General features: G+C 38.3%; 1 protein-coding gene across 1 annotated transcript; it reads right to left on the bottom strand.

Moving 5' to 3' along the window:
• Window positions 1-450: 450 nt before the first annotated feature.
• Window positions 451-21481, bottom strand: LOC126959254 (ubiquitin-conjugating enzyme E2 Q2-like). The gene is made up of 7 exons (XM_050798168.1): window positions 21419-21481; window positions 19689-19790; window positions 8138-8191; window positions 4121-4242; window positions 1603-1687; window positions 1306-1395; window positions 451-538 (listed from the first exon to the last, which is right to left on the bottom strand). The coding sequence occupies exons 1-5, from the start codon at window positions 21479-21481 to the stop codon at window positions 1645-1647; spliced, it is 384 nt and encodes a 127-aa protein (XP_050654125.1). The 3' UTR covers window positions 451-538; window positions 1306-1395; window positions 1603-1644.
• Window positions 21482-21543: the final 62 nt, after the last annotated feature.

The following is a 21543-nucleotide window of genomic DNA, read 5'->3' as shown; positions in this document are numbered from 1 at the left end:
TAAGGGCCAGTTTTCACTCCACTGCAGGCAATATTTCCTCTACTAAGAATGTATGCCCTAACCAACATTTTGCCTATTTTTGAACTCTATATAGAGGAAATTGTACAAATTAGGTTTTGGGGGTCTGGTCTCTTTTGTTTAACGTAGTGTTCAAGATTCGCCCATCTTATCCCACATAGCTGTAAGCCATTCTATGAATACCATAATTCTCCATTTTATTGGAATGAACATTTGGGTTATTTTCTGTTTGGGGCTATTATAAATGATACTGTCTGAAGATTCCTGTGTCTCCTAATGCTTACGTACTCATTTCTTGTGGAGTATATATCCACGAGATTCCTGAACCATAGGGTATGAGTATCTTCCCTTTACCAAGTTGTTTTCCAAACACTTGTACAAATATACACCTCCATTAGGAGGATATAGAGTCCCATAACAATTTCTTACCTTAAAAGATAAGTTGAGCAAAATGTCTCCTATCCCTTCTTTTTCTTTTACAATCTGAAGATCACTGTGCAAAGCACCGTCAGGGTCAACCCTAAGAATTACAAAACAAAAATATAATTCAAATACAAAGAGATTTTTTATTTTTACTAACTCAAAAATGAACCAATCTGAAAGTTAAAATAGAGCACCTAGGGTAAGTTCCAGAAAGAGAAGATCTTAAGCTGCTGTATATCCCCAGGAAAAATAGAGGCCATTATAGCTTCGAGCTCCTTTAGAATAAATGTCCCAAAGAGATCATAATAGCCTAAATCTAATCTAATAAGGGGGTTCAGAGTTTGCAGTCATTCTAAAGGAAAATAGTCACATGTATATAATGTTCTCAAGAATTCAAAAAAAGTTTACTATGCTTTCCTAAACTTGTATTATAAGCCAAGATGTTCAAGGAGAAAAATTTGCCATGGACGGAACTATCAAAAGCTAAATCACTAAAAAATTGATATTTTTCTACAACTGTCCTATATATACATGTCCAATATGAATCCTACCCCAAATACCCCCTTTTTTTTTAAGAGACAGGCTGTCTCACTCTGTCACCCAGGCTGGAATATAATGGTGCAATCACAGCTCTTTGTAGCCTTGACTTCTCCAAGCTCAAAAGATCTTCCTGCCTCAGCCTCCCACCACCCCTGGTAGCTGGGACTACAGGTGTACTCCACCTATATATTTTTAAAGTAATAACATAACTACCTCCACAATAAGAGTTGATTATGTTGCTTTCAAAACTGGGGGGAAAAATCACAAAAATCAACTTGGCAATCATTCTCTGTATAATGAAATGTATTACTCTTATTTACTTACCAGGCAATATTGTTCAAGCTTTTTGCCAGAAGATAAAAATCATGTAAATGTTCACTCTATCAGGAAGATGACAAAAAAATTCCGACGGACCTACAAAAACAATTTCTTCAAATCCAAAAAACAAGCAAACTCATCCTATCTTGCGTCCTACATCTTTTGGAACTTGATTGCATTTGAGTTTCACAAATTAAGGCTAGTAAACATTCCATTTCTGTCCAGTTTTAAGAAATGATATTTATAATCTGACAACAGAAAAGAACAAAAGAACAATAAGAGCAGGGATTTAGAGATCCTTACCTGTCTTATAACTCTGTGATCTATATATGTTCCCGAGTTCTTTCATAAATCTATCTGAAGCTTGCACTGACCCAGACACTGCAGCCTGAAACACAAAAGCCACTGTTTACCAGGGTCTACTGAGCCAACTAATTTAAAGATTTAAGGTATTTCAACCTGCTCTAAAAGATTACAGTAGCCAGGCAGGGGGCTCACACCTGTAATCCCAGCACTTTGGGAGGCTGAGGAGGGTGGATCACCTGAGGCCGGGAGTTTGAAACCACCCTGGCCATCAGGATGACACCCCATCTCCACTACAAAAATACAAAAGTTGGCTGGGCCTGGTTGCATGCGCCTGTGTGCCTATATGCAACTCATTTCAGCTACTCAGGAAGCTGAGGCAAGAGAATCACTGGAACCCGGAAGGTGGAGGTAGTAGTGAGCTGAGATGGCACCACAGCACTCTGGCCTGGGCCACAGAGCAAGACTCCATCTCAAAAGAAAAAAAAAAAAAAGAGAGAGAGAGAGAAATTACAATAAAAATGGATTACCACTCAACATTTTAAGAACTAAAAAAACAGTCCAATTAAATGAAGCATTATGAAGTCTCAAGAGAATATAAAACTAGACAAAAGTCTGGTTCATTTCCTATTTTTTGTCATCTGAAAAACTCTAGCCAACATGTTCAGACCACCATGGACTCCACGATAGCATAGAATTCAGTATGAGTCTATTCCAAACCCCAGCGATTTTTGAAAATACTAGAAGGCACTCAAGGTAACAAATTATTAACTAGAATAGACTTCCATTCATAAGACTACAAGCAAGAATATTGCACAGATGGTCTAGTTCACCCATTAAGACACTGAGAACCATGTGTGCCTACATGCAACTCATTTCAGTTTTTCGTGCAGGGACTTCTATAAGGATGAAAACACGCTGATATCTTATCCTAGCACTAAATAGAAATGGAACTACTTTTTGGTCATGTGAAACTAAAGATTTTAGTGATTGCACTATACTATACTTTGAAGGAGAAAAAAATCTAGTTTATGAAGATATTACTTCTTAGCTATGTAATCATGAACTCATTTCATATCTATAAAATATGAGAAGTTTTTCCTATCTCTAAAATATAAAGAGCACCTATTTCACACAGTGGCTATGAAGACTAAATGAAAAGATCTATAAAGTACTTAGCATAGTATCGGCCATGCAAAAGTGTTCAATAATTTATACTTGTTTTGAAGATAACTCAAACTGGAATCGATCACAAAACACAGAAAGTACAGTAACATTAATTCAAATGCTACAGTTTTAGTTTTTTAAATAATCAGGATATAGGGGGATTGACTAAATTTCTTTGCTCTATGAAAAATTACCAATTAAATTAATATATAAACAAGATTGAAGGAGGGAGAGTTATCTATCTGATTTCAACATTTGGCATCTACTTGCCTAGCAATTCATTCCCTGTTTTGGAGAACCTGTGCCCAATACAAAGTAACTGGTCCTCAGCTTTCATGGAGTTAGTAAATAGCTCTAATACAAGGCAGGAAGCAGTAAGTGTTTAGACAATCATTTGATGTTTCCCTACTCTAAGTATTTTATGTATACACACAGTTAATTCTCATTTATTTTTCATAGCAATCACCCAAAAGGTATGTACTGTCTAACCATATTTTAGAGTTGAGCAAAGTGAAACCATACAAGGTGTGTCTGTCACCAAACTCAGTGTTCCTTTCCCATCCTGCCACTTTAAATAAAAGAGATGTTAAGTCAAAAGAGAAACATTACTTTTGGTTTGGTCAGAGCAGGATGGATCGAAGTCAGCTTCATGAAGGAGAAATAATTTGAGTTGTGTTTTGTAGGAGAGAATGAATTTGAATATACAGATGCCACAGAAGGAAGGTCAGCAGAGAAAACAGCATAGACAGCTGGAAAGGGGCATATACAGGGATCAGCAGGTGGTTCAGGATGTGAAGAGCAGATGAACAGGATAAAAAGTGGCTATTCGTAGACGAGAAAGATAACCTTGGGTAGCAAAACATATGACTGTGGCTGGGCATGGTGGCTCATGTCTGTAATCCCAGCACTTGGGCAGGCCGAGGTAAGAGGACTGAACTCAGGTGTTTAAGACCAGCATGGTCAACAGAGTGAGACCTCATTTCTACTAAAAATCAAAAAAATTAGCCTGGTGCGGTGCCACATGCCTATAGTCTGAGACACTTGGGAGGCTGAGGCAGGAGGACCACTGGAGGCAGGAGGACCACTGGAAGCAAGAGGACCACTGGAGCCTGGGAGATAAAGGCTACAGTGAACTATGATTGTGCCACCGCACTCTAGCCCAGGCGACAGAGCAAGACCCTGTCTCAAAATCAATAAACAAATGACTGAATCCACCACTAAAGCAGGAATGGAGGAGGACAGCAGCTGAGATCAGCATGTTCATGAATTGCCTTGTGTTAACTATAATTACTTGACCAAAAAGTCCAGGCTCCAGATATTGATACACAATTACACATTTAAACGGTCTTGCCTTTCAGTCTTCCTAATTTTCTCTAATATTGCCCAATTTTCTTTTTCAATTCCTTCATCCTTCAACTTTTTCCCATTAATAGGCTCTTCTTTCATCTCATAATGATCTAAGTCTTCTATATCCTGCAAAAAGAAGAAAAATGTTAGCTTATTGAACCTATTTTTCTTCAGCAGTTTCTCATGCCAAAAGTTAAATTATTCTTGACTCAATGGGGGACAATAAACAGAATATATCTATCCTATGGGGAGAGAGAAAAAGCCCCACATTCCATTCAAGAGGCTCTCACCTTTTATACCCTATATATTATTTAAAAGTTAGACTCTGGGTAAAGCAGATTTAAAAGCTTTACAAAGTCACAACTATAACAAAATAAACCATCATTTTTTTATTTACTTCTTTATTCAATTTATTTTATTTTTTTAAGATAGAGTCTCACTCTGTCACCCAGGCGGGAGTATAGTTGGGCAATCTCTGCTCACTGCAACCTCTGCTCACTGCAACCTCTGCCTCCCAGGTTCAAGTGATTCTCATGCCCCAGTCTCCTGAGTAGCTGGGATTACAGATGTACACCACCAAGCCCAGGTAATTTCTTTGTACTTTTAGTAGAGACAGGGTTTCACCATGTTGGCCAGTCTAGTCTCAAACTTCTGACCTCAGGTGATCCGCCCACCTCAGCCTCCCAAAGTGCTGGGATTACCAGCGCGAGACACCACACCCGGCCAAGCCATCTTTTAAATCTCCTCTTAGGAGGCACCTTTGAAACAGTGTAGCAGCAGGTGTCAAGAACCTTAACTGTCCATAGTTTGTTCCAGAAACTCAAATTCTAGAATTATATTCCAAGAAACCAGTCTAAGATGTAAACACAAATTTAGGCATAAGGATACCTGTTTCAACCTTGCAACCACAAAAACACAAAATCTGCATGTGCAAAAATAGCAAAACAGTTAACTCCATTAACTATTAAGAGGCCACCAAAATACCAACACAGCATAATTTCTCCTGTATCAAAAAACTTTGAAATGAAAAATGGAATACACAAAGGAATAGAAAGAATTTCAATTATGCTGAAATAAGCACAGAAAAAGACCAGAAGAACTTATATTGAAAGGTTAATTTCAATTAATTTTAGTTGTTATCTCTGGAGACATTTGGTGCTTTCCCCTAATTTCCAAGTTTATGATTTTATGTAGTAAGCATCTATTGACATTAATAACTAAAATATAAGTTAGAGAAAGAATTTTATCTCAGGTGCTCAGAAGGCTGAAATAGAAGAATCGTTTGGGCCGAGGAGTTTGAGGCTGCAGTAAGTTATGATCATGCCACTGCACTCCAGCCTGGGTCACAGAGACCCTATCTCAAAAAATAATAATAATTTAAAGATAATTTGAATAATACCCCCCAGAACAACATCTTTATTCACATGACTCTGCTGCCTCCATTCCCATACTATGTTCTTACATATATACAAATACATGCAGAATTGTTTAAATCCTAACTTTGTTCAATTACCTTATTTTTCTACTTCAATTGCCAAAAAATCTCTAAAGGAGTATTTATATTTATCTCGATTTTTTTTCCCAAGCTGGCTAATTCACTGATTTCTAGATCAGATTACTGTCTACCACCCCTCAAATTCTGCCCATGACTCTGTACTTCATGGAGCTCCCTTCTTCCTGTGTGCACCTTTCAGCCCTGATCTTCCATCCTACGCTTGTTTTCCTCACAATGCTTACAAATGCCTTTGGCCTGTATTTCCACCTGTACCTTCAACCTCATTCATGTTCCCATCCACAAAATTTCTCCACCTAAATATTAATCAGCACATCCCAAACAGAATTCAACATATCTTTCTAAAACAATATTCTCAGCACACGATTCCCTGATAAAGGCCTTCCTATCAACAATCACACCAAATAGAAACATGCCTGTCTTGAATTCAAGACTTTTAACCATCTGCCTTTTCTGGCCAATCTTACTTTCCATGACTTAACACATCAACCTTCCTTCTCAAAAGAAACATATCCAATGAACCCAAACACACCAGGTCCAAGGTTGTTCTGGGCCTGTTTCCACGTTATTTTAGGAGCCTAGAATATCTGCTTTTCACCTGTCCTAATCTGACATCTCCAAAGTCCAGTCTCCTGCCTTTCTAGATTTCTCTCAAAGTTGCAGTCACGTGTTTATTATCTTGTGAAGGGAAAATGAAAGGGTTCGTGAACCTTAGTACAATGGCCGCCTGACACACGGAAAAGGTTTGATGTTTTCATGCAGTTTATTCCACCTAAAATAAACTGCATAAAAACATTAAAACAAACTCTCATTCTACTTGGACAATTTTAAGGAGTATTTTACTCCCAGAATCATAAAACAAGCCTACAGCCAGGCACAGTGGCACATGCTTGTAATCCCAGCACTTTGGGAGGCCGAGGTGGTGGATCACCTGAGGCCAGGACTTCAAGACCAGCCTGGGCAACAGAGCAAGACTCAAACTCCACAAAAATTAAAAAATAAAAAATAAATTAGCTGGATGTGGGGCACCCACCTGTAGTCCCAGATACTCAGAAGGATCACTTGAGTTCAAGGTTACAGTGAGCTGTGCCCGCGCTACTGCACTCCAGCCTGGGTGACAGTGAAACCCTGTCTCAAAAAACAAACAAGCAAAAACAATCCTACAACACTACTTCTTTAGTTCAGAAGCACTCTAAAGTATATTTTAGATTAATAATTTCCAAACCAAGAAAATGAAAGTCTAAATTATAAGACCCCAAACAGAAAAAGTCTTTTAAAACAATCAATACCATGGAATTCACATACCTTCTATTTGGTCAAAGAAGAGACACAGATCTTTGTTGTGAGGTTTGAATTTAAATGCAAAGCTTCAGAGCCTGAAAACCTCTAAAATTATACCCATGACTGACAACTGGCCTAGGCTCAATGTCTTTGGAATTTGCTCTACTAAATTTGCTACTGTTGGAATGTATTCCCTCCAAAATTCAAGTGTTGCCAATGTGATGATATTAATAGGTAGGACTTTGAAGAGGTGATTAGGCCAAGAGGGCTCCTGCCTCCTTAATGGGATTAAGTCCCTTACAAATAAGGCTTCACACATTGGACTAGCTTGCTCTCCTGCCCTTCTGCCTGCTACCACATGAGGATGCAACAAGAAGACCCTGAGACACCAAATGTTGATATTTTCATCTTGGATTTCCCAGACTCCAGAACTGTCAGAAAATAAATGACTGTTCTTTATAAATTACTCACTCTCTGCTATTCTGTTACAACACTATAAAACAGACTAAGACAAATTTCTTTGATGATTTTTCAACAAGAGACAGTTTCACTACTTCTGGTGAGTAGTACCTAAAATATTCTCAAACTCTCCTTCTGTGGAAACATAAAATTTTTTAAACTCAGTAGTTCCTCTTCCAAAAACTAACCAAATACAGGTTAAGTACTGATTAGTATTAAATATAATTTGTATTGCTAAAAGTTAAGAGCTTTTATTTTCCAGAAAATCAAATACAAGAATTCAGATAAAACAGTTTGCTCAAAGGCATATCATGAGTTAGAGGTAAAGACATAATTTATAAATTACATTCCATTCCAAATACAATGTGCTTTCAATTATTGCACTTTAGTAGTAGTTTATAAAGGAGATAAGAGAATTACTCAAATGTTCAAAAATGAAGATATTTATAATTTATTTTAAGACAGAGTCTCTCTCGTCACCCAGACTGGAGTGCAGTGGCACGATCTTTGCTCACTGCAACCTCCGCCTCCCAAGTTCAAGCGATTCTCCTGCCTCAGTCTCCCTAGTAGCTGGGATTACAGGTGCCCACTACCATGCCTGGCTCATTTTTGTGCTTTTGGTAGAGACAGAGTTTCACCACGTTGGCCAGGCTGGTCTCGAACTCCTGATTTCAGGTGAGCCATCCGCCTTGGCCTCCCAAAGTGCTGGGATTACAGGCGTGAGCCACCTCGCCCAGCCGAAATGTCATTCTTATATAAAATACCTACTTCAGCCATCTCTTCTTCCTTTTCTTTTGAAGTCACTTCTTCTGTTGTCCTATTCTGAAATAGAGAAAGAATCTGCCAGGGCTACACAGAACAAGTATGCACAGGCTGAGTACATTAGAAGACTGGTGTCATAGCTTTAGGGACAAACTCTCAACCATCTGTCACTGCAGTCCCACTGCCAGAGAGCTTATTAAAATTAAAATGTTAATTTTGAAATCCAACATTGATTTGACAAAGAACAGTTCTCAGCTTTTAAAAATGAAACAATTTTGAACAATTCAACTTAATGGGTGCCTTAGGAATAAAGAAAAGCAATCAGTCAAATACAAAGCAAAACTGAAAAAAAAAATTAAAACATAATCTAATTTAAAATAAGGAAACATTTTACTTATATGGCTATGTGCATAAAATCAAGGGCTTATTTTGTTTAAAATAAATCTCCCAAACTATCAATTCCTTAAAATAGCTACTTTTTTAACTTTGAAAAGCCTGAATCACCACATAAATTCAATTGCCTTACATTTTAATAGGTCAGATGTGTTACTTATAATAGACACTTCCCAAAACTAAGAATTATGACATGATTACCACCTCACTATAAGGCAAATTTTCTTTCAAGAAACTTGTAATTTACTATCAAATATCTCTCTAAAAGACACAATTTACCAATTAACACAAATTACAATTATCAAGTTCAGAAATGAACCTAATGAATTTTTAGGAAGTGCCTTCATACCCAGTTTGGTCAAAGTTCAAAAGACAAGCTTCCTGGCCAGGACACAGCATATAAATGCGTCTTTAACCATGCCAGTTCAGGTTAGAACCCAGAATATGTAAAAGATCAAGAAACTAGGATCCAGAAGTCAAGACCAACAAAGGTCTCAGGAGTATCCAAGCATCTGTTATTAGATACTCTGCTGGAATAATTCTCAAGAAAAACAAACCCATGATCGCAGAGGGCATGAGAACTCCTCTGGATGAGCCAGCTGGAGAATGTCATGTAGACAAACATTTCCATGCAGAATTAACTTATATTTCCTTTAAATCTGCATCTCTTTAGACATTCTTTGTTTTCTAAAAACTAAATGGAAAAAAGAAGCAGGCAGCAGCTTCCAAAATGTAATTCGCCCCTTCTTCATTTCCCTACATTGTTATATTCCAAATCTAATTATTCTGGGTATCTAAAGAATATATACCCAGCCTCAAAGTCACAAAGAGTTTGGTTACATCAGTGGTCGAAAGAACATTTTTGAAATGCTGATTTTAAAGCCTACCCAAAGAATCTGTTTTGCAAATGTTCTCTGAGGTGATTCTCAAATACATCTGGTTCTGTCACCACTAGCCCAGTTACTATCCTTCATTTTACACATGAGAAAGCTGAGCTCCTACCCCCTCAAAAACGGGAAGTAATTTAATCAAAACAAAAAGTGATTTAGGGCTGCGAAATCTTAAGATTAATTTCATTTCAAGATATGGTCTGGTCCTCTTTCCAAAACCCCACTGAAATGACATAATTTTATAAAAGACACTAAGTCTGCTGCAGCAGCAGAAAAATAACAAATATAAAAAGAATACCCTTAGTGAACCAAAACTATAAGGACATGCTGGAAGATACAAAGCAGATGGAATCAGACTGCTGGGCTCGAGAAAGCCACAAACCCAATCCAAATAATGGAGGGACCACTTTTGTTTGAAGAACCATTCTTCACAACACTTGTCCCAACTATAGTTGGTAAGGATCACTCAGCTAATAGGAAGCCTATCTTGAAGGTCTCTTACTACGACTGTCAAAACCAGAGAGAAAAGACAGAATGTTTTCAATATAACTCAATGCAGTAGCAAAATCTTATAACAGACTCTGCCTCTTCCTGCTAGCTCAGGAGCTAGAAAGCTCACCGGCCAGCACCTCCCCATCCTCATGCCACAGGAAGAGCACAGGTCTGCAAACCAGGAGGGGGAGGCCACAGCAGAAAAGAGTGACAATTCTGAAGACACTCATAATAACTGATACTGATCAAAGGTATACCTCATCTATAAATGAACAGATAACCATGTATCATCAGAGAGTTGAAGAAAATTAGCAACCTGAAAGGAAGGTGCCAAGTCAAAGAAGCACAAATGACCTGAAGCACTGCTAATGAAGGAAATAAACAGAATTTTAAAACCTAATTGGAATCCTTAGCAGTAATTGAAAAGATACTGTATACACAAAATACAAAACAGATTACCATGCAAAAGACAATTCTAGGAGGTAAAAAATAAGACTCCCCCCACCCAAAAAAAAAGAAAAAAAAAATTGTAGAAGGGCCAGAGCACAATGGACTTGACTCAGCAAAGCATTTACAGTGGCTTATGTCTGTAATCTCGGTACTTTGAGAGGCTGAGGCAAGCAGATCACGAGGTCAGGAGACAGAGACCATCCTGGCTAAAACATGGTGAAACCCTGTCTCTACTAAAAATACAAAAAAAATTAGCCAGGCATGATGGCACACGCCTGTAGTCCCACCTACTCAGGAGGCTGAGGCAGGAGAATCACTTGAACCCGGGAGGCGGAGGTTACAGTGAGTCGAGATCGCGCCACTACTCCCCAGCCTGGGTGACAGAGCGAGACTGTCTCAAAAACAAAAACAAAAACAAAAACCACCAAATTGTGATGTTCCCTTAGAACAGAGAAAAAAAGCAGATTGAAGGAAAAAACAGCAGAGATATAAGTAAAAGAATAGTTAAGGGACATGGAATATATAGAAATCTAACATTCATCCAGAGAATGGAAGAGAATAAAAAGAAAGAAAGAAGACAGATACTACTGAGCTAAAGAAAGACATTAGAATATTAAGTGGCTCTGAATGCCCAAAGGAATACTGAAGGCTGGACACAGTGGCTCATGCCTGTAATACCAACCCTTTGGGAGGCCAAGGCAGGAGGATCACTTGAGCCCAGGAGTTCAAGACCAGACTGGGCAACATGGTAAAAACTCATCTCCACGGAAAAAAATTTTAAATTAGCTGTACATGGTGATGCACACCTGTAGTCCCAGCTACTCAGGAGGCTGAGGTGGGAGGACTGCTTGTGCCCAGGAGGGAGAGGATGCAGCAAGCCATGATCACACCACTGCACTCCACACTCCAGCCTGGGCAACAGAGCAAGACTCTGTCTCAACAAAACAAAACAAAACAAAAACAACAAAAAAGGAATACTAAAAAGTGAAACTTCCACACTTTACAGTTACAGAGAAAATTATCCTAACTACCAGAAAGAACTAAGAATCAGACAGATATCAGATTTTTCATCTGTAATAATAAACAGCAGAACATAAAAGGGTAAAGACCTGGAAATAAACTCAATTATGACCTCAGAATTCTATATCTAGCTCCATTCATACAGGAAGCCTATCTGTGTATGTTTGCCTCCGGATTCTCCACACTGATATGGATGGAGTACTTTAAACAGAGTCAGATATTTGTTGAACAAATGATAACAGACAGCAAGTTCATGGAACACTCTCCATACACACCCACACAAACACTTTCTAGGGAAAAAAAAAAAAAAAGCCAGGATATTATTCAGGGATATACCTGAGGGGCAGAGAGCAGGAGACATAATACAAGAAGTAGCAATAAGCAAAGACAACAGTAACACCAATAGTGAAGTGTAAATGATTGCTGATAATCTAGCTGAAAGGTCACAGGCCATACTCTCTGACCATACTGATGCACTAAAAATAATTTAAAAGCCACCTGAAAATGCCCTTTTTTTTTTTGATACAGAGTCTCACTCTGTCGCCCAGGCTGGAGTGCAATGGCGCAATCTCGGCTCACTGCAACCTCCGCCTCCCAGGCTCATGCCATTCTTCAGCCTCCCAAGTAGCTGGAACTACAGGCGCCCACCATCATGCCCGGCTAATTTTTTTTGTATTATTAGTAGAGACGGGGTTTCACCATATTAGCCAGGACAGTCTCGATCTCCTGACCTCATGATCCGCCCGCCTCGGCCTCCCGAAGTGTTGGGATTACAGGTGTGAGCCACCATGCCCGGCGAAAATACTTTTTAAAAAGTTTTTTTTTCTTAGATAACTCTTGGGTAAGAGAAGAAATTGATCCTCATGTGTCAGTCATCCAACCCCTAAGTATGTGCCCCAGAGAAATGCTGGCACAGGGGTACCATGAAATACAGACAAGAATGATCATAGCAGCATTCACTGTTCCTAATAACACTGGAAACAACCCACATGTCTGTATCTAGTCAAGGGGATAAATGGTATGGTGTATTCAAACAATGGAGTAAATACAGCAAAGCAAAAGAATATAGCTATGCACAATAGGAACAAATTTCACATACAATATTGAGTACAACAAAGATCTGAAAAAATATATAGTATGATTTTCGAATCAAACAAAAGGCAACACTACACTGTATTGTTCAAGGATGCATACGTGAGTGATAACACTAGAGAAACATAAGGCAAGATGAGCGTACAGAGGCACGGCGATCAGGAAGCAGCCTGCAGAAGGTTTCTGTAGTGCAAGCAATGTGCCTTCTCTTCACCTTGGTGCTGGCTAGGTGTTAGTTCCCAAATACTCACTCTAACTATATGTTACACTAAGCTTACGTTTCACATAATTTCAATACATGTCATACCTCACAATAAAAATTTTAATAGTAAGAGCAATGTGAACACAGGATGCAATAAAATGACTTAGAAAATACAAAGTATTTAGAAAACAGATTTTAAAACTTGTGCAATAAAGTCAAACAGCACCCAAAGAAAATATATACCCTTACGTGTTTTTTTAAAAAGCAATTTAAATTACATTGATCCACTAAATTAGAAAAAGCAAAATAAACAAAAAGGGGAATTAATTAAGACATAAGGAAAACGTGAAAAAAAAACCCACTAGATTTAAAAAATAAAACTACAGGAGGATTCTTTCAAAAGACTAAGAAAATAAAACAGTCAAGCTTCTGATAAGTAATCAAGATAAAACTTTGAAGAGAAAATGGCATATAGCCACATGTGAATATGATGCAAAAAGTGAAAACTTTACACATCTTTACAATACCTTATAAGTATGGATGAAGTGTTCATTTCTTTTAAGAATCTACAGTTACGAAAACTAACTGAAGAAGTGGAAAATCTGGAGACTAATAGACAGAAGAAGGAAAAAGACAAAGACTTGGCCTCCAAACTGGATGTTTATTTAAACCAGGGATTGTCAGCCTCAGCAATATTGATATCTTGGGCCAGACAATTCTTTGTGGAGGGTTCCCCGGCATGTTGTGGGACATTTAGTAACATCCTCTCTACCCACGGAATGCCAATAAGACCTCCCGACCATGACCAGCTGTGACCACAAAAATGTCTCCAGATATTTCCAGACGTCCCATGGGAGGGCAAAATATTCCTGCAGTTGAAAATTAATGTATAAACTAGATCTACATCCTTGGTCTTAGAAGAAAGATGTAAATCTTCCCAAGATAGCACTGCATATCCTTGATACTGAAATGAAATAAGAGCCTTAAAGGAAACAAACAAAACTTTAATCTTATTTAATACAGAAGTAAAAATGCAAAAAATAGAATATTACCACAGCCGTTCTAACAGTGTTTATTATAGGAATGCAAGGATGATTCAAAATTAGGAAAATTTCATCAGGTAATTCACAAATTATATTTCTCCATAGAATTGTAGGCACAATCATGAAAAACAAGGTAGCTCTATAAGCATTAAGTCCAAGTGATATTCAATGACAAACACAAGTTGCAGATGTCATACAGAAAAAAACTGAACACTGAACACATATTTCCACCATCTACTCTTTGTCCCGAGTCTCCACTAGAAATACAGTGAAGAATAAACATTATATAAACACACAATTACAAAAAAAAAGGAATGGGGTTACCAGCAGAAGAGAATTCACCTACATTAGACAATGACAGTAAATGGAAAATGGTTAATTAATGAAGCAAAGCAAACAAAGGTGGAGGTCGGGGGATACCAATTACAAGGAGGCTAATTGGTCCCACAGCAACCTGGAAAGATTCTAGACTCAGACACCAGGTACCCCTGAGAGTGGGACTGATAGGCAAGACTGAAAACAAACATTAACCAGAAGTCTATATAGAGAACACATTTTCCAGGCCCTGAAACACATGCTCTCCCCCATCTCCTTAAGCAGAACCCAAGCAAACTTATCTACCTCAGATAAGAGAATGTAGATTTCACCTCCAGAGGAATGGAATAGTTCCAGCCATCATTTATGACTGTACCGGGAGATAAGATAGACAGGTAGCAGATAGCAATTAGGAATCAGAATACATTCCCCCTAAAAGCTATCAGTTGCCAAGTATTGGCCATGAAGAACTCCCAATCAATTATTAATTTATTTTTTATTTTTATCTATTTTATTTTATTTTATTTTATTTTAGAGACAGGGTCTTGTTCTTTCACCCACACTGGAATGCAGGAATGCGTGGGATGATCACAGCTCACTGCAGCCTCAACCTCCCAGGCTCAAGCAATCCTCCTGGCGCAGCCTCCCAAGTAGCTGGGACTACAGGTGGGTGTCACCACACCTGGCTTTTTTTTTTTTTTTAATATGGGGTCTCACTATGTTGCCCAAACTGGTGGTCGTGAGCTCCTGGGCTCAAGTGATCCTCCCACCTCAGTCTCCCAAAGCACTGAGATTGTAGGTGTGAGCCACCACACCCAGCCTCCCAGTCTTTTAGTACCTCTCCCAAATATGAATGAACAAAAAAATGAATCTCAAAAAAGAACACAGGCCGGGCGCGGTAGCTCACACCTATAATCCCAACACTTTGGGAGGCCAAGGTGGATGGATCACTTGAGGTTGGGAGTTTGAGACGAGCCTAACCAACATGGAGAAACCCCTTCTCGACTAAAAATACAAAAATTAGCCAGGCATAGTGGCACATGCCTGTAATCCCAGCTACTTGGGAGGCTAAGGCAGGAGAATTGCTTGAACCCAGGAGGCAAAAGTTGTGGTGAGCCAAGATCACGCCATTGCACTCCATCCTGGGCAACAAGAATGAAACTCCGTCTCAAAAAAAAGACTGCAAATGATAAGCAACACAGAACACATATTTAAAGAAAGGCTTTAAAAAGAAAAATAAGACCAAAATAAACTAAGAAAAAAATTTATTAAAGAACAAAGAGATGCAAGGGAGAAGACAAAAGAGTATCAAAATCACTTCATAAAGACACTTGTGAATGTATTAGATGAATAAAACAAAATAGAATATGAATAAGGAATAATCAGAGAAGAAAAAGTTCTTAGAACTCAGGGTTCATCTTGGGAGTTGATCCCCAATGAGCCACACCTCCTGTCACCATGTCCTTGAACAGGCCCATCCCACAGTGAATCTGGGTTGGCCCCAAGACTCACTTTAACCTAGAGAATTTGGTAGAAATGACACTGGACCTGCTCCAGGTCTAAGCCTTCAGAACACCTGGCAGCTCCGCTTCTGTGCTTCTGGAAGCCAAAAATAACAATTGGCTATCCTCTTGGAGAAAGACAAGCCACATGAAGAGGCCCGAGAGGATGAGACGCTATGCAGAGAGGAAGGCCACATGAAGAAACACCAAGACAGCAGACCTGTGGGTGAAGAAGCCATCTCAGACACTCCACTGCAGCTGAGCATCCAGATGACCAGTCCCTGACACCATCTAACTGCACAGTGAGAGATGCCAAATGAGACCAGCAGAAAAACTGTCCAGTTATCCCCAGTTAACCCATACGGTAGTGACAGATAGACAAATGTGCAGTTTTATGCCACTAAGTGTTGGGAAAATTGGTTAAGCAACGATTAATAACCAAAACAAAACTTAAAGTTATGGTTGTGCAAAGAAAATTTCCTGAAAGTTCAAAGATAAGAAAAATATTCCAGAACTTAAAATGTAAAAAAAAAAATTAGAAATAACGTGAGATACAAGACTCAAGACAAGAGGACTAAAATCCAATTAATGGACACTTCAAAATGAACAAATAAAATGGAAAGGAGAAAGTTAACAAAAAGATGAAAAGATTCAAGATTCCAACTTTGAAAGAGCCTATCCAAGCACAGACATAGATTTTTTTAAACTGTATACTAAAGGGGTCAGATTACACAATATTTTATGCCTTACTTTTTAATTTAATATATCTTAGAAGTTTGCACATGCTCTTATGGAAAGACTGCCTGCGTTTTTTTGGTCTACAACAGAATATTCTATTATAAAACTACACTATAATTTTTATTTAACCAACTCTTTATTGGTGGACATCAAGAATGGAGGAATGTTTCAACAAGGGAACAATCAACAGTATCAAAATACTACAGAGGGGTCAATTTGGGGACTAAGAGGGGAGCCACTGGATTTGGCAACTAGGAGATAAATTTTAGCGCAACGATGAAGGCAGAATCCAGATTATAATAAGCTCAGTGAAAAAATGGTGAAGACATGTAGCTTATTCTCTCAAGAAACTAGGCTATGATAAACTGGCAGAGGCTGTAAGAGTAGGAGGTGAGTTGTTTTCTCCTTCACGTAAACATATTTACTTTTTTAAACACTAGGCCCAATTGTATATCCTACTTCATTTAACTTTATGAACATGTTTATGTATGTATCTATGTATGTATGTTATGTTTTAGACACTGAAAAATAACTCATTTCTGCTATTATAAAACTGTTATCTTTAGATGTTCAGAAGCAACTTCCTAAAAGGAGGTAGCAGTAATGGAGCTATGTCTATCATTCTTTCCCATCAACCCCCTTGCTGGAGATGTAAACATGTGTCCATCAAGTCTTTAATTTTTACCTCTTATCTTCATGGCTCTCCACACAAACCTTAACTCTTTTTTTTTTTTTTTTTTGTATTTGTATATGTATATCCAGAGAGAGAGAGACAGAGAGAGACAGAGAGAGACAGAGAGAGACAGAGAGAGAAAGAGAGACTTACTATGTTGCCCAGGCTGATCTCAAACGCCTGGGCTCAAGCAATCCTCCCACCTCGGCCTCGCAAAGTGCTGGGATTACAGGTGTGAACCACTTTGCCCAGCCTCAGCCTTAACTCTTAAAATATCTTAAAACTGATGTTCTTCTGTTCTTATTTTTAAGAATAGATGCGTTTAAACCAACTATAACTTATTTTGACAAAAATTAGAGTTAAGACTCAAAATTCCTCAAAGGGTCAGTTCTCCTAAATCTACTTTTTTTTTTTTTTTTTTTTTGAGACGCAGTTTCACTCTTTGTTGCCCAAGCTGGAGTGCAATGGCATGATCTCGGCTCACTGCAACCTCCGCCTCCTGGGTTCAAGCAATTCTCCTGTCTCAGCTTCCCAAGTAGCTGGGATTACAGGCACCCCCCACCACACCCAGATAATTTTTGTATTTTTAGTAGAGACGAGGTTTCACCATGTTGGCCAGGCTGGTCTCGAACTCCTGACCTCAGGTGATCCGCCCGCCTCGGCCTCCCTAAGTGCTGGGATTACAGGCGTGAGCCACAGTGCCAGGCCAGAATAATCTATTTTTTCCCTATTTAGTTAAAATATCACCTTTTCCTTATACTAAATTCTCATTTGCATGACTCTGATTCTAAACTTTCATTGCCTTTATCTGTCTGGCCCTGGGCTAGTCCACAATATTTTATTTAATAGCTGGTTGAACAAGTCTACTCTTTATTATTTTTAATTATTTACTCTTCTAAACAAACTTTAGAGTCATTTTGTCAAGTTCCAAAAATAAATCTGCTGGGACTTGTACTGAAATTTGCATGTGTGTATATATATACACACACACACACACACACACACACACACACACAATTTATATATATAAATATATATAAAATATAAAATGTATATATACATATATATATATATATATATATATATTTTTTTTTTTTTTTTGAGACAGGGTCTCACTCTGTCACCTAGGCTGGAGTTCCGAGGCATGATCTCAGCTCACTGCAACCTCTGCCTCCCAGGTTCAAGTGATCCTCCCACCTCAGCCTCCTGAGCAGTTGGAATTGTAAGTGTGTGCCATGGACGCCCAGCTAATTGTTGTCTACCCACCTCAGCTTTACTGTGCCCAGCAGAAATTATATTTATAAATTACTATGAAGACATGGTGATAATTATAATATGAAATCTGCTCATCCAGGAACATAGAATGCAAATCTTTCATTCAACTCAGCAAAATTTTGTCATGTCCTTTATAAAAGTCCTGCACATCTAAGTTTATTCCTAGGTATTTAATTTTTGCTTACAATACTTGAAAAAATACTTTATCACTATATATATATATATTTTTTTTTTTTTTTGAGACGGAGTCTCACTCTGTTGCCCAGGCTAGAGTGCAGTGGCGCGATATCAGTTCACTGTAAGTTCCACCTCCCAGGTTCATGCCATTCTCCTGCCTCAGCCTCCCAAGTAGCTGGGACTACAGGCACCCGCCAGCATGCACAGCTAATTTTTTGTATTCTTTTTTTTTTTTTTTGTAGAGACGGGGTTTCACCATGTTAGCCAGGATGATCTCAATCTCCTGACCTCGTGATCTGCCCACCTCAGCCTCCCAAAGTGCTGGGATTACAGGCATGAGCCACCGTGCCCGGCCTACCACTATATATTCTATGTGATTATGGTTAATATTGGGGAAGGCTATTGATATTTCTATAACAGAGCTTTTAACCAGTAATCTTAAAAATTGTTTTTCTCAGTTGGTTCCTTTGGATATTTTTAGGTAAACAATCATGTCAACTGAAAACAATGATTGTTATTTTTCTATAAAGACTATGACATCATGGGAAAATACAATAAATGCTTTTTAAAAGAATATAAAACTATAGAGATTATGATCTCAACTATTTAAACATATGTATAAGGGTTATGTATTTTACTAGCAAAAATATATATATATATAGGTGGAAAATAGCCATCATGTCAACAGTGGCTATATTAGGTAGAGAAATTATGGGATACTTTAATTTGTTTTCTTTTTTCTTTTCTGTATTTTACTAATTTTCTCAACAATGGTTACTTACGAGTTTTATAATAAAAAAAGTTTGTAAAATTTTTGCAACATAGAAAGTTATACTTCTTTATATACTAAAAACAAAAATAAAACTTTCTATTTGGATACCTTTGACTTTTACTGCAGACTTACACACCTGTGAAAGAAAAGACAATTCCTTCCCACTAGCTCTGGTGTCATTTTCCCCATCTCTTCTTTCACTTCTACCTTGGTCTTTTTTCTACTTCCCACCTTGGCTAGTGGTCTCTACTCAAAATGCTTGCTTGGCTTAATGGTTAGAATTCAGGGAAAAAGAATTCCCGAATTCCTAATCTAAACTAAGGTTATACATGTGGGAAATAATAAATACTACCTTATTTACCAGGTAGCACATAAGATTTGGAGGACTTAAAATACCCAGACTTTAATTCCTCTAAGATTATAGTTACTAATCATGCTTTTATATAATATTATCACTTAACATTTAATTTCTAAATATCATGTTCATGAGGAAAAGAGAAAATAGCTTGGCTTCTTTCCTCACCAAATTGTTGTTCTTAGTATCTTCTAGACGTTCCAGAACTGACATCAGATTTGGCTCATCAGAGTCCACAAACCATATCGGCGAAGAAGATGAATAGGATTCCTGTTTAACACAGAGACACCTATGTTAAACATTTACATACAGACTAACCCAAATATAAAATTAAACCACACCATTAAATGGCAAGATGACCATGGATGTAAACAAAACGTATGTGGGAAAAAGGCAACACACGTAAACCCACGTGAGGAGCTGGACTTCTGAGACAGCCATTCTTTACATAGCACTGTCTGCTGCTACAGCTCATAGACGTCAACAATTTTCTTCAACACTGGCAGGCAGCCTCTAAATGGCCCTGATCACCCTCACCTCCTGCCATTCACACCCTTGTAAAATTCCCACTCCTGGACCTAGTGACTCACTTCTAACAAAGAGAATACATCAAAAGTAATAACATCACTTCTGAGGTGAGGCTACAAGGAGACTACGACGCCTGCTTTGGTCACCCTTCTCCTGCTCTCTCCATTGCTCCCTCTGATGGAAGCCAGTTGCCATGTGATGAGGTGCCCTATGGAGAGGCCCACATGGCAAGGTATTGTAAAAGGCCTCCGACCAATGGCCATCTAGAAACGGAGGCCCAGTCCAACAGCCTGAGATGAATCCTGCCAACATCTACACGAGTGAGCTTGGAGACGGATTCTCTCCCTATCCTGCCTCATGATGATCACTGCCGCCACCAACAACTTCACTGCCTAGTAAGAGGCCAAGCCAGTGAACCCAAGGTAAACTGCACAGAATCCTGACCCACAGAAACTGTGAGATAATGTTTGTTGTTTTAAGCTGCTAAATTTGTTACAGAGCAATAGACAACTAATTCAAACACCATAAAATTCTAACATTTTATTCTATCACACAAACCAAGTAATACCAAGAAAAGCCATTACTATACATATATTTTCAGAACACATTTACATGTGATTTTTAAAAAAGTGAATGGACTAAGCATTATGTGCTTTCACCCACTAACATTTACTCTGTTACTTTGTACTGTTTTCTATTACAAATTGAGGAGGATCCATTATTATATATTAGCTTCAGAAGAACCAGGATCAAGTCATGGAAAACAATTTCACACAAACAACTTTAGGAAACACTGCTTTGAAAACTGTAATCTGAAATACAGCTGAAGCCACAGAAACCAAATATTTACCAAAGGTTCTTTTAAATTTTTTTAAAGCTGGCTGGGCATGGTGGCTCATGCCTGTAATGCTGGCTCTTTGGGAGGCCGAGGTGGGTGGATCATGGGGTCAGGAAATTGAGACCATCCTGGCCAACATGATGAAACCCTGTCTCTAATAAAATAAAAACAGTTAGCCAGGCATGGTGGAGGGTGCTTGTAGTCCCATCTACTTAGGAGGCTGAGATAGGGGTATCACCTGAACCTGGGAGGCGGAGGTTGCAGTTAGCTAAGATCATGCCACTGTACTCCAGCCTGGTGACAGAGCAAGGCTCTGTCTAAAAAAAAAAAAAAGAAAGAAAGAAAAAAAAAGAAAAAGAAAAAGAAAAACAAGTTGTATTGAAGGAGGACATCATTAACAGTGTATCTCTTCAATAATGGTTTATTATACTATTCTCATTCTTTTCATTCCTCTCTTACAGTGTCCCAAATCTCTTCACAGGCTAAAAGAAACTCTTCAGAATTAATCCTATTCTTAAAGAACACCAGTTACTGAGTATTGCATTTTGTTCTTCAAATTCTTCAGCATACATTGAGAATACACCATATGGACCATTTTTACGTTTTCAGTTTGGTTTTTTTTTTTTTTTTTTTTTGGCTAAAGAAACTGCAACTAGA

Source organism: Macaca thibetana, chromosome 7, assembly GCF_024542745.1.
Source record: "Macaca thibetana thibetana isolate TM-01 chromosome 7, ASM2454274v1, whole genome shotgun sequence".
In the NCBI taxonomy this organism is placed as follows: Eukaryota; Metazoa; Chordata; class Mammalia; order Primates; family Cercopithecidae; genus Macaca; species Macaca thibetana.
Note: the sequence above shows the minus strand (reverse complement) of the source record. Positions and strands in the feature narration are given on the sequence as shown.

Excerpts from the sequence above, each read along its gene's own strand:
- LOC126959254 (XM_050798168.1), bottom strand. The coding sequence starts at position 21,481 with ATGGTCCATATGGTGTATTCTCAATGTATGCTGAAGAATTTGAAGAAC. Across the intron at positions 8,192-19,688 it reads ATACTAAGAACAACAATTTG|AATAGGACAACAGAAGAAGT; the intron begins GTGAGGAAAGAA and ends TCTCTATTTCAG. Across the intron at positions 1,688-4,120 it reads AAAATTAGGAAGACTGAAAG|GCTGCAGTGTCTGGGTCAGT; the intron begins GCAAGACCGTTT and ends TTTGTGTTTCAG.